We start from the raw sequence: 12,813 nt of genomic DNA on the forward strand, positions 1-12,813 counted from the left end.
CCGGGCCAGGGCAGGAGAGGGGATGGGGCAAGAGGAGGAGGCAAAGCGAGCGGTTTACTCCCCACTGACCAAGCGATTCCAGGAGTTAGTGAAAAGCCGCCTGCAGGGAGCCACCAGAGGCAAAGGGCGAGGTTGGAAATGGAGCAAGGGGGGGTAGTATTAGCACCTGGGTGCGGCACCCGCCCTCGGCCGCAGTCCCCGCTGGGCATGGGACGGATGAGCTGCTTGGAGCTCCTGTCTAGACCCAGGGCGCAGAGCTCGGAGCATGGGGGGGAGGGGGGTTTGAACTGCTAGCCCCCCAGTGCGGCTTGTTACAAAAGTGACCAGCCACAGAATCCACCATCCCTGGCTTTGGGGCGTTCAGCCCCTGCAGTTCTGGGGCAAATCCCGACTTGACCGGCTTGCCAGAGCCAGCTGGGATACAGCCCAGGTGGGAAGAAGTCCCCCCAAAAGGCAGCTGGTGGGATTTTAGGGCACTTCCCCCCACGGGCCAAGCCCTGTCCCAGACCCTCCGCCTCCGCCACACTGCACCCTGCAACGCTCGGGACAGGGACTGTCCACACGGTGTCGTGCCACCTCGCTCCCTGCCTGCACCTCGCCCCACATCATGGGGCTCTTGTTTGCTGGCCCTCTCCGCTCGGCCCAGGGTGCAACGACCCTGCCCTCCAGCGCCGGCTGCCTCGCAGGGGACGGCGCAGAGCCCCGAGTCTGGGTCTCCACATGGGAGCTTAGCTACCAGCTCTACCGGTGCTGCTGCAGGGGCGCTGCTATTTTTAGGCACTAGATGGAGCAGAGCGAGCATGGATAAAGCTACCTGTGCTGGGGATTACAGCCCAGCCCTAGTGTCCCCTAAATCAGTGGCTCTCAACCACGCCGAGGCCATCCAGGGGGTCCCCTAAATCAGTGGCTCTCAACCACGCCGAGGCCATCCAGGGGGTCCCCTAAATCAGTGGCTCTCAACCACACCAAGGCCCTCCAGGAGGGGTCCCCTAAATCAGTGGCTCTCAACCACACCGAGGCCCTCCAGGAGGGGTCCCCTAAATCAGTGGCTCTCAACCACGCCGAGGCCATCCAGGGGGTCCCCTAAATCAGTGGCTCTCAACCACGCCGAGGCCATCCAGGGGGTCCCCTAAATCAGTGGCTCTCAACCACGCCGAGGCCATCCAGGGAGTCCCCTAAATCAGTGGCTCTCAACCATACCGAGGCCTTCCAAGGGGTCCCCTAAATCAGTGGTTCTCAACCACGCAGAGCCCGTCTGGGGGGTCCATCAACTCATCTGGAGATTTGCCTACTTTAACGGCTCCATCAGAAGTGCTAGCAAAGCCTGTGCAAACTAAAATCGTCTACGGCGTTATACGGCTCGACAGACAGAACCTGAAACGTAAGCACAACAGAAACAGCCGGCCCTGTACTGCACGGCCATATGGTGCCGAGGAGAAAGCCGGCTACTTTTCAGGACTAGTGCGGCTGTGATTGTTTTGTATTTTTAGGTCTGATTTTGTAAGCAAGTGCGTTTTAAGGGAGCTGAAACGCAAGATGCACCACACTCCTGCAAGGGGTACAGTAGTCTGGAAAGGCCGTGAGCCACGGCCCTAAATCGCTAGAGCCTGCAGGCCTGATGGAGACTCTCGGGGCAGAGGCTGAGGGAGTCTCAAGGTGCTATTTTTGTAGCAGGGATTTTACACGCTGGAATCTGCACTTTAAGTCACCAGGAACCAGGTAATTCCCCCCTCGATAGTTATTGCCACCAGTGTGAAAAGGAGCAAGAAGCACAGAGTAAAGAGCTCATGGAAGGGGAGGGGGACAGAGGGGCCTACAGGAACGGGGGATTATGGGGCTAAAACAAATAAGGGGGGAACAAATCAAGGGATGTCAGAGTAAAGGGGGAAGGGCAGGGCAGAGTAAAGGGGGAAGGGCAGGGCAGAGTAAAGGGGGGAAAGGGCAGGACAGAGTAAAGGGGAAAAGGGCAGGACAGAGTAAAGGGGAAAGGGCAGGGCAGAGTAAAGGGGAAAAGGGCAGGGCAGAGTAAAGGGGAATAGGATCTCAAGGAGAGAAATTGAAAAGGTAGAGTCAGATACTATGGGGCTAGGGGTGATGTGAGAACTTGGCAGAGGGGGTGTCCCAGAGAAGGAGCGGGAGGCGAGAAGATCGGTACCAGGAGGGCGTGGAGCAGCCACTCTGCAGTTACCGCCCCACGAGGCTGCCCTCCGGCCAGAAGCAGGAGGGGGCTGGGGCAGTGACAGCAGCACTGGGCAAACACGGGTGGGGCAGAGCTGGGCAGGGCAGGGCACTGACAAACCACACCGAGCCCGGCTGCAAAGGAGCTTTAACTCCCCTGGAATCACTCCCCGCTCTGGGGCCACTTCCCTCCCCGCTGGGAGAAAGGGACGCAGCCGAACCAGCACCCTCCTGCTAAGCTGGAAGGTTGGAGAAGCTCCCGGATGCTGCCTTTTCAGAGAACAACGTGAGGCTCGGGAGCTGCTGGCCTTAAAGTCACCCCTCACCCCGTGGCTGGTGCCCAAAACAAGGCCCCTTCCTGTTCACAGGGGCTGCCCAGCATCTCTCTCTCCTCCCCCCTGCAGGCTCCTCAGCAAACCTGGGGCACCAGGCGACCACACTGGAGGGAGTCTGACAACATTGTTCCCTGTAAGCTGAGCCCTTGGGCAGCTGCCCAGGAGAGAATCAAATGCCACCCATCTGATTAGCAAAGCGCCCACAGCCATCAACCTGTGTTTCTACTAGTGGTGCACGTCCACACAGGCTGTGGTGTATGTAAAAATTATTCCACACACACGTGGGAAAAGTTCGAGGGAACACTGCCTGGCAACCTCAGAAAACGACCCCAGTTGCTTGCAGAGCATCGGCTTCTACCCCAGTGCCCGATCAGCTGGTCTGATTGCTGGTGTGATGAGCTCCAGGGGGGTCAGCACCATAACGCAGCCCGAGGAGACCAGTCTGCGCTAGCAACGAAGCCGCGCTTTTGCCCACGACTGGCTCACACAAGCCACTGCCTGGAATAATCTGAAGCGATTAGGCCACTAGTCCCTACAGCCCAGATCAGCAGCGACTGACGGGCGCACGATGACCCACATTCAATAACGTGGGGGTGGCGACGTGAACATTTCACCACCTTTCTGGCAAAGAAATGCTCTGTCCATTCAAAATCTGTCGGGTTTTTTTGGGGGGGGGGTGAGTTTGCAGTTCTGGGTTGGGTTCCCCCCGTTTCTCTCCTCCCCATGGAAAAAGCCCAGGGGAAAAGGATTGAAAGAAAAGGGACCCCCCCAAAAAAACACCCTGGAAACTCTGGGGTTTCCTTAAAGAAAGAAAAAGATTTTGTCCGACAGGAAAACGATGATTGGGGGTAAAGAGCCAGTTTTGTGCCTCCTCCCCCGATGTTCTGATGAAAAATTTGCAACCAGGCTGGGAGCCCGCTCGGAGCCGGACCGTGGAACACGGAGCCATGAGTCGGGTACCTGTTGGCTCTGCCTACCCACAGGACAGTCTCAGTAGCCAAGGGCCATCTCCAGAGCAGAGAGGTGCTGGTGGGGGGCGACCCAGACTGCACCTGTTCCGGGGGGTCACTCCAGGGCTCAGGCCCCAGGGCTGCGAGAGGGAATGTGGAGCGGTGTGAGGACGGGAGAGAGGGAGCAGGAATGGCAGAGATACCAGAGGGAGGGGATCCGAGATGTGTGGGGCTCCTGGGAAGATCCATGGGGTGCATACGGAACAGGAGGGGTCAGAGTTAAGGGGAGGCAGGGGAAGGGAAGGGGGAAGGCAGATCTCAGAGCACGGGGGAGGGGAAGAGGGGTGAGTGACCCGTGCCGGTGGGAGGGTCAAGGGGGCTCGGAATGAGAGCAGGGCTGGGGATAAGGCGTGGGGAAGGGGAGGGGTAGTGGGGTCAGCAGCAGGATGGACGTGGGAGCGGGGCTGATGCAATGGGGCAGACTGGAAGTTGGAAACCGCCCCCCCCCCCCCCAGATCCTGCCGCTGGTCGGTGAGTAGCCCCCCCCCCCGTATCCTGCCCCATGGCCCCTAGGATCTGCCCCAGGGCCCCTAGGATCTGCCCCAGGGCCCCCTAGGATCTGCCCCAGGGCCGGGCTTCAATGCTTCGCCACACTGGGGGGGCCTGACCCCCTCCCCCGGGGCTCTCTCTAGGCAGCCGCCCAGTGCCAGCCCGGCGCCCCCTTCCCGCAGCCCCTACCTGCATGGCCCGGCCCGGCTCGGCTGCTGCGAGGAACCTGCCCCGGACCCGCCGCTGCCAGCTGCCGCCAGCGGGACTCCGCGCTCAGCTCCGCCCGCACCGCGCCGGCCCTTAACCCCCTCGTGCCCGGCCCCAGCTCCGGCCAGCCCGCACTGCGCCTCCCGCAGGGGCAGACGCCTGGGCCGGCGAGGGGCAGAGCCCGAGGGCGGGGCGGATGGACACAGGGCTGGGCGGGGGTGGGAGTGGAGGGGGGGAGCCCTGGGGAAGGCGAGCTGTGCATGGGAGGGGTCGCTAGATGGGGGTGTATGGGGATGGACGGACAGAGAGATGGACGTGGGAGGGGTCGCTAGATGGGGGGTGTATGGGGATGGACGGACAGAGAGATGGACGTGGGAGGGGTCGCTAGATGGGGTGTATGGGGATGGACGGACAGAGAGATGGACGTGGGAGGGGTCGCTAGATGGGGTGTATGGGGATGGACGGACAGAGAGATGGACGTGGGAGGGGTCGCTAGATGGGGTGTATGGGGATGGATGGACAGAGAGATGGACGTGGGAGGGGTCGCTAGATGGGGGGTGTATGGGGATGGACGGACAGAGAGATGGACGTGGGAGGGGTCGCTAGATGGGGCGTGTATGGGGATGGACGGACAGAGAGATGGACGTGGGAGGGGTCGCTAGATGGGGGGTGTATGGGGATGGACGGACAGAGAGATGGACGTGGGAGGGGTCGCTAGATGGGGTGTATGGGGATGGACGGACAGAGAGATGGACATGGGAGGGGTCGCTAGATGGGGGGTGTATGGGGATGGACAGAGAGATGGACGTGGGAGGGGTCGCTAAATGGGGGTGTATGGGGATGGACGGACAGAGAGATGGACGTGGGAGGGGTCGCTAGATGGGGTGTATGGGGATGGATGGACAGAGAGATGGACGTGGGAGGGGTCGCTAGATGGGGGGTGTATGGGGATGGACGGACAGAGAGATGGACGTGGGAGGGGTCGCTAGATGGGGGTGTATGGGGATGGACGGACAGAGAGATGGACGTGGGAGGGGTCGCTAGATGGGGGGTGTATGGGGATGGACGGACAGAGAGATGGACGTGGGAGGGGTCGCTAGATGGGGGTGTATGGGGATGGACGGACAGAGAGATGGACGTGGGAGGGGTCGCTAGATGGGGGGTGTATGGGGATGGACGGAGAGATGGACGTGGGAGGGGTCGCTAGATGGGGGGTGTATGGGGATGGACGGACAGAGAGATGGACGTGGGAGGGGTCGCTAGATGGGGGGTGTATGGGGATGGACGGACAGAGAGATGGACGTGGGAGGGGTCGCTAGATGGGGGGTGTATGGGGATGGACGGACAGAGAGATGTGCATGGAGCTAGCTAGGTGCATGGGGTTAGAGATGTGCGGGGATAGGTGGGTGTATGAGGAAAGAGGTGTCTGTGGGGGTGGGTGGATAGATAAAGATTTATGGGGATGGACATAGTGGGGACTGGTCCTGCCTTGGGCAGGGAGCTGGACTTGATGACCTCCTGAGGTCTCTTCCAGCTTTATGATTCTGTGATTCTATGACAGACAGGTGTGTATGGGGATAGGCGGGTGCATATGGGGATAGGCGGGTGTGCATGGGGATAGGCGGGTGCGTATGGGGATGGGCGGGTGCGTATGGGGATGGGCGGGTGTGCATGGGGATAGGCGGGTGCGTATGGGGATGGGCGGGTGCGTATGGGGATGGGCGGGTGTGTATGAGGATAGGCGGGTGTGCATGAGGATAGGCGGGTGTGCATGAGGATGGGCGGGTGTGCATGAGGATGGGCGGGTGTGCATGAGGATAGGCGGGTGTGTATGGGGATGGGCGGGTGCGTATGGGGATGGGCGGGTGCGCATGGGGATGGGCGGGTGTGTATGAGGATAGGCGGGTGTGCATGAGGATGGGCGGGTGCGTATGGGGATGGGCGGGTGTGCATGGGGATGGGCGGGTGTGCATGGGGATGGGCGGGTGCGTATGAGGATGGGCGGGTGTGCATGGGGATGGGCGGGTGCGTATGGGGATGGGCGGGTGTGCATGAGGATAGGCGGGTGCGCATGGGGATAGGCGGGTGCGTATGAGGATGGGCGGGTGCGTATGGGGATGGGCGGGTGTGTAGAGGGGTGGATAGACACACGTGGGGACCCGGGGGTCGATGTGGATGGGACAGGCCGATCCCTTCACTCAGGCTGTTTATTTCACACACTCCTCCCTTAACCCTTTCACTCAATCCCAGCTCTAGCTGTCCTGCTTCCTCCTCCTCAGCCCTTCCATTCCATGTGTCATAGCCCACCTACGGCCACCCCACCCCACCTTCAACCCTTCCCCTCTTCTTGCCAAGCTCCTGGCTCGCCCTCCCCCTCCATGCCGCATGGCTCTGTAGGACGCACCCCTGGAGCACGGCCCTTTCATGCCTATGCTGGTGGCTGCCTCTCCCACCCTCATGCGCGTGGGGAGCCAATGGACAGTCCTGTCCTTGCGCCGAGTGCGCAGCATCCGGGATGGGCACTCGGGGGAGGCAGGTACCTGGCAGTCAGGTGGGCCCCTGTCCTCTCCGGGGGGTGCTGGTGCTCAGATCCCTCCCCCTCCCAGGGTGCGCGGCTCATTTCCACCTGGCGGCAGGAGACTCACTCTGCTCCCCGGGAGAAGCAGCAGCATGTTCCATGAGGGCAGGGCCCTTCCTGTGTGGGGGCCAGGACAGGAGCCCTGCCTGCAGAGCATGAGGTGAGGAGGGAGGATTGGATGCTGATAGGCCTGGAGGACTCTGAGCTCTGGGGCTGGAGGTCAAGAACAGCACCTTCATGAGGCCCAATTGGCCCAGTCTAATGCTTAATCAAATCCATCACATTTGGCTTCAGCTGGGAGCATCGGAGGAGGGTTTTTTTTTAATTCATTTGCTGCTATAGATTAATGGCAGGTGTGTAGTTTGCCCACTCGCTGGCAACACAAGATGCCTGGGTTAAGTTTCTGCCTCTGCCACTGACTTGCTGCATGACCTTGGTCATGTCACATCATTGCTCTGTGGCTTGGTTCTTCACTGTAAAAGAGGAGCTAATGACCCTTCCCCTCCCCCCAGTCTGTCTTGTCTACTGACACCTCTTTCTGTACAATGCCCAGCATGATGGGGCCTGCAGGTGCTATTGCATTTCCAATTAACAATAAAGACACCGAGATCTTTTATCTGTTGGGTGCAATTCACCGAGTGCCTCCTGGGACTGGAAATCTAAGACATGGCAGGCTGCACGGAGCAGTCAGCAAAGGCACAAAATACCAATGTTAAAAAAAAAGCCAGGGGAATCTTTTGTTCTGTTGATTGCACGCTGCTCGGCCCTGCCTCCCTCATGAATACACCCATCCCCTCCTCTCCATGCCCTCGTTTGCACTGTGTAAACAGCTCCTAATGGCGCCTTTGCCCTTTCATTCAAACAATGACATCTGGGCCCCCAAAGAACTTTAAGAGCAGCTGAGCGCCTGTGTTTACTGGCTGTCAGACCAAAATATTACAACCCTTTAGACAGGAGTGCTCCTTCTCCCTTCACATCCACTTGGAACGCCTCAGAGACAGGCATGAAAGCATCTTGTGGGCCACATGCTCAGCTGAGTAAATCAGCAAAGCTGCAATTACATCAAGTCACCAGCTTTCAAGCAGATCCAGGTTGTTGCTTCATCTGCACCTTAAGGCTTCGAACTGGCAGGCTTATTATTTGCCCACTGGCTGGCAACACAAGATGCCTGGGTTAAGTTCTTGGGGCTAGTAAACTGTTTTGTTACCATTTTCTCCCACATCCAGACGTCTCCCAACACGCTGCTTTTTGATCAAATGTCACACATAGAAAAAGGAAAGGAAGGGTTTTGATGGCATCCCTATGTCTTGCTGCCCCGTTTACGGCATGGCGCATCTCCAAAAGTCATTTCAAAATGAAAGTTACAGTTTTGTTGGTTTTTTTTTTTATCACAACACAGTTTTTCAAAAAATGTTAAAAGTTCAGAACTGGAATGCAATGGCTAGAGTTTATCTCAACAAAAGGACAGGCAACGATTTCCCCCCGTTGACTGAAGTGGGACTGAAAATGAAGCATATGATTAAGTGACTGGGGGCTGAAAACTTTAACCCAAGAGGCAAAAACAATAATGAACAATCAAAAGGAAAAGCCAAGTGGTCCGTAGCAACGTCAGGTCTACGTGCTGATGTGATGAGTCCAATAGACACTTGGCCCCACGCGAAAGTCCGTTCCTCAGGGAGTGGTACAAACAAAAGTCAAACCCTACGCTCTTTGCTCCTTAGAAAATGTTCGGTTTTGTTTGGATTTGGAAAAAAAATTCAAAACCGCAGAATTTCCCACATGACGGAAAATCCAGACTAAGGCTACATCTACACTGGCAGCTTCTTGTGCAAGAACTCTTCCCCAAGAGAGTTGGCATGTGCCTTTGCGCAATAGATTTGCTTTTGCATAAGATCCGTGCCAGTGTAGACGCTCTCTTTTGCAAGAAAGCTCTCATGGCCATTTTAGCCATCGGGCTTTCTTGAGCAAGAAATTCATGTTGCCTGTCTACACTGGCCTCTTGCGCAAGAACAGTTGCGCAAGAGGGCTTATTCCTGAGCGGGAGCATCATAGTTCTTGCACAAGAAGCACTGATTTCATACATTGGAACGTCAGTGTTCTTGTGCAAGAACTTGTAGCCAGTGTAGACAGGCAGCAAGTTTTTGTGCAAAAGTGGCCGCTTTTGCACAAGATCGCACCAATGTAGACACAGCCACAGAGTTTACAGTCAAAAAACCTGAGTGCGGTGTACTAGGTGGACTACACAAAAATAAATACATAAAAATCAAGAGAGCAAGATGCTTGCTCACCCTGCCTCTGTTCCAGACCTACTCCCATGTGTCGAGTGATACCTGTGAATTCAAAGTGCTAGCACGTGTTGTTTTCAGTTTAATATCAGATCATGCTCATGTTCTCTCATAGGGGACTCCCAGCCGACTGACCTGTACAAGCGCAAACACCCTGAGCACTCCTGTGGCGCTAAATGCCTTTAGAAGCACTTAGTACCAACTTTGCAATGGCCTTTAGGCACCAAAGCACCGGGGGGTGCAACACTCGGCCCTTCCGACTCTGCCCACGCGGGCTGTGAGATGGAGGAAGATGCCTCCTCTCCCGCACACGCTCAGCGTTACAGGATGAAAACACATGAGCTCGTTGGGAGCTGGCTGCGCCGAGCTGGCAGCCCTACTGTATTTATTTGGACTGGGAGCTATAATTGCATTCCGAGTCTCCCTCGCTGACAGCAAGTAGCAGCTGTTTGCGATCTGCGTAGGTGCCTGTTGGTGGAGCAGGCATGGGGAGGTGCATGGGTAAGAAAGGAGTCCAGGTCAGTGCAGAGGGGCTAGGACGGGAACCTTGCTCATCTCTGTTCTGGAGAGAGAGGTTCTAGTACGAAATTGACCAGAGTTTGCATTACTAGCAAAGCCATTTGGCCTGGCAGTTACACAAAAATCTCCAAGAGCTTGCTAGCCCCATTTCGCCCTGGGGGGATGGAGGCAGGGAGAAAAGCGCTGATGTGCTACAGTCAGATCAGGGATCAGCCCCCAGTTCTAATCTCAGCTGAGGGTCACATTCACAGGGGTAAGAAAGTGAGGCTGTACATAAGAACAGGGTCAGACCAACGGTCCATCTTGCCCAGTGCCCTGTCTGCTGGCAGTGGCCAATGCCAGGTGCCCCAGAGGGAATGCACAGAACAGGGAATCATCAAGTGATTCCTCTCCTGTCATCCATTCCTAGCTTTGGACAGAATCCAGGGACACCATCCCTACCCATCCTGGCTAATAAGTCTTGATGGACTTAACCTCCATGAATTTAGCTAGCTCTTTCTGGAACCTTGTTAAAGTCCTGATCTTCACCACATCATCTGGCAAGGAGTTCCACAAGTTGGCTGTGCATTGCATGAAGAAAAACTTCCTTTTGTTTGTTTTAAACCTGCTACCTATTACATCTCATGAGCCTAGCTCTGTAATTAATGGATTGGCTTGGGCTCTAGAAAGCAGGGCCCTGCAGAGGCATAGTGAGGGTGTTATGCACCCTGGGGCAAAGGCAAAATTTGCACTTCCCCCCTCCCCCGCCACCACCGCATGGCGGGGCCCCAAACCCAATGTACAGCTGAGCCCAACCCTGTGAGGAGGAGCAAGGGAGCTTGTACTGCGTCTTCCCCCACCCCCTCCAGCTTGGGGCCAGGCCCCCACATGCACTAACCCACTGGCGGAGATGGAGAAGGGTTGGGCAAAGTGGCGGGGAGGAAGCTCCAGCCGGCGGGTGTAGGAGTAACAGGCGAGCCGAGGGATAACAGGGGGAGAAGAGGGGGTCTAAATTGTTGCCCCACCCAGCGAGACGCTTGGGGGCAGCTCCCTCCTCCATCCCACCACACCACTAGGGCCCTGTTGTGTTGGGTGCTGTACAGACACACAGCACAGACATAGTTTGCAGCGCTGCCAGTGAGTGTAAAACAGACAGCAGTTGGTTATGCACAGGGGGAGCACAAGCAAACAATAGTACCCGGTGTTTTAAGCACCGTGATGGTCACAACACACCCACTGTCTAATCACTAGCAAAACTGTAGCTCACGGATGCTCTGCAGCATAAGGCACAGTAACCCAGGCTATTCGTTCTAGATGGCCCCAGTTCACCCCAGTGGCGAGCGCCGTCACAGGGGAGGAGGGCAGCAGGGCCTTGCTGCAATTACATACAGGGCGCTCTGATGGGGGCAGAAAGCTTTCCCTGTCTGGATTCACTGATTTCAACTCAGCAGAACTCATCAAACTGAACCACAGAAAAGAGGGAAAACTTTCAACCACATTTTCTCAACCATCCAATTGACATTTTCCAAATGCCCAAATTTCCACCGAAATTTCTAATTTTGTCCAAAAAAATTCAGCTCAAACTTCACAAACTATTTTCATGGCCATTTTTCAATCAGCTCTGACACTTCATTTGGCCTTTATCCCCTTCCCCTCCTAGCTATTTTCTTCTGGTTGGGCCGAGAGTGTTTGAACTACCTGAATGTTCAAGGCCTCAATTCAGCCAAGCTCTTCCTTTTAGGAACGTGAATGGGTCTGTTGACTTTTGTGAGATTCAAAACGTAGCACGTGGTAAGTGGATTGGGGCTGAAAACTTTACCGTGAAGGGGATGAACAATCAAACAGAAAAACCAGGTGATCTGTAACAATTTCAGGTCCAGCTGCTGATCTGAATAGCACGGTCAATGCTCAGTACGGTTCCTGATGCAGCGATGCAAACAAAAGTCAGACCCTAAGATCTTTATTTGGCTTTCAAGCTGGTTTTATTATTCCCTGTGACCAAATTATGGGCTGAGTTATGGCCTGTTTTTCTGATCAAGAACCATTCAGAAAGGGATCAAGATTCCAGTGAATAAATCCAGTATAATTTTGCATCCACCAAATAGTCCTCGCAAAAAGACTTTTGTCTAGATTATGTTTGCAACCAGTTGCTCCGTAAATCCCGTAAATCATATGCTAACCCTCTCTGCTCCCTGACAGGAGGAAGATAATGACTAACATCCTTTCTTTTTGTTGTCAATTCGTGACTTTCCAGATCAGCAATAAACAGACCCTGAGTGCCCGGAGACTCACACTCAACAACACAACAATCTCTCACAGTTCTATAGTGCTTTTCATCAGTAGATCCCAGAACACTTTACATAAGAGGTCTGTATTCTCGGAAGGAGAAACCAAAGCATGGGGAGGCTAAGTGGCTTGACCAAGGTTCCCTGGCATGCCAGTGGCAGAGCCTCCTAGTTCTGAGTCTTAATCTAGTTTGCTAGTTGCTGCAACTACCTTCAGAGCTGATTTGCTGCAGCTAAGCATACAGATATTCACCAGTCATTATCCCCATGGTTGAGCCAAGTTTTGCCTGCATGGTAAGGAGTGTGCAGCATCCGGGTAAAGGAGCCTGGAGCTTGGTCCAGGGGGTTAGAATGAGGTTCAGGCTGGGGGGGAAATTTGCATCCTCCCAGAGATGGGCCTCTCCACCCATCCTGGCCTGCCCCTTTCCGCCATTCTCCGTGCTCGTTAGCACCACTGGTTAGAAGCATTAGAGAGCAACTTGGTGCCCATCTGCTGCTCCCTTGCCAGCCCTAGCTGTGCAACTCTGGGGCGTCAGCTGAGACAAGTCACCCGCGGCGCGGCGCCATTTGCTCCGGCTCTCAGCCGGCCAAACCCAAGGCAGGATCTTATTTTTACTTACCCCGTCTTCAAACATCTCCCTGCGGTGGGGACTGATGGACGCGTGTCAATCAATATGCAGCGGAGGGGGGAGCCACCGGACAGCCGGTGGGGGGGTGGCGGACGTCGCACTGCTCCGCGCTAGCCGTGGCCACGGATGCTGGCTGCAGATCTACCGTGATTCCCACCTGGTTCCTCTCCCCGGGCTGCGGACGTGATGCAAATGGGGACCGAGAGATCCTGGCAGCTGCTTTTGTCTCCGTTCAAACATCCCTGACAAAGGAACCGTCCCTATGCCAAGTTTACCTTTTGGGCCATTATTCCCTCTGGGTGACATGCAGCACGGCCAG

General features: G+C 56.0%; 1 protein-coding gene across 2 annotated transcripts in view; it reads right to left on the reverse strand.

Annotated features, from left to right (window-relative positions):
- The window catches only part of KCNIP3 (potassium voltage-gated channel interacting protein 3), a 96,636-nt gene extending 83,870 nt beyond the window's left edge, over positions 1–12,766 (reverse strand). The window contains exon 1 of one of the 2 annotated variants that reach the window (XM_089773789.1): positions 12,486–12,766. In XM_089773789.1, coding sequence (XP_089629915.1) covers positions 12,486–12,500 — 15 coding nt within the window. In that variant the 5' untranslated portion in view covers positions 12,501–12,766. Of the gene's footprint in view, positions 1–4,201; positions 4,351–12,485 lie in introns of those variants that run through there. The other variant, XM_075910719.2, reaches the window with a different exon arrangement.
- Positions 12,767–12,813: the final 47 nt, after the last annotated feature.

Source organism: Pelodiscus sinensis, chromosome 28 (assembly GCF_052426305.1).
Source record: "Pelodiscus sinensis isolate ZL-2025 chromosome 28, ASM5242630v1, whole genome shotgun sequence".
NCBI lineage: Eukaryota > Metazoa > Chordata > Testudines > Trionychidae > Pelodiscus > Pelodiscus sinensis.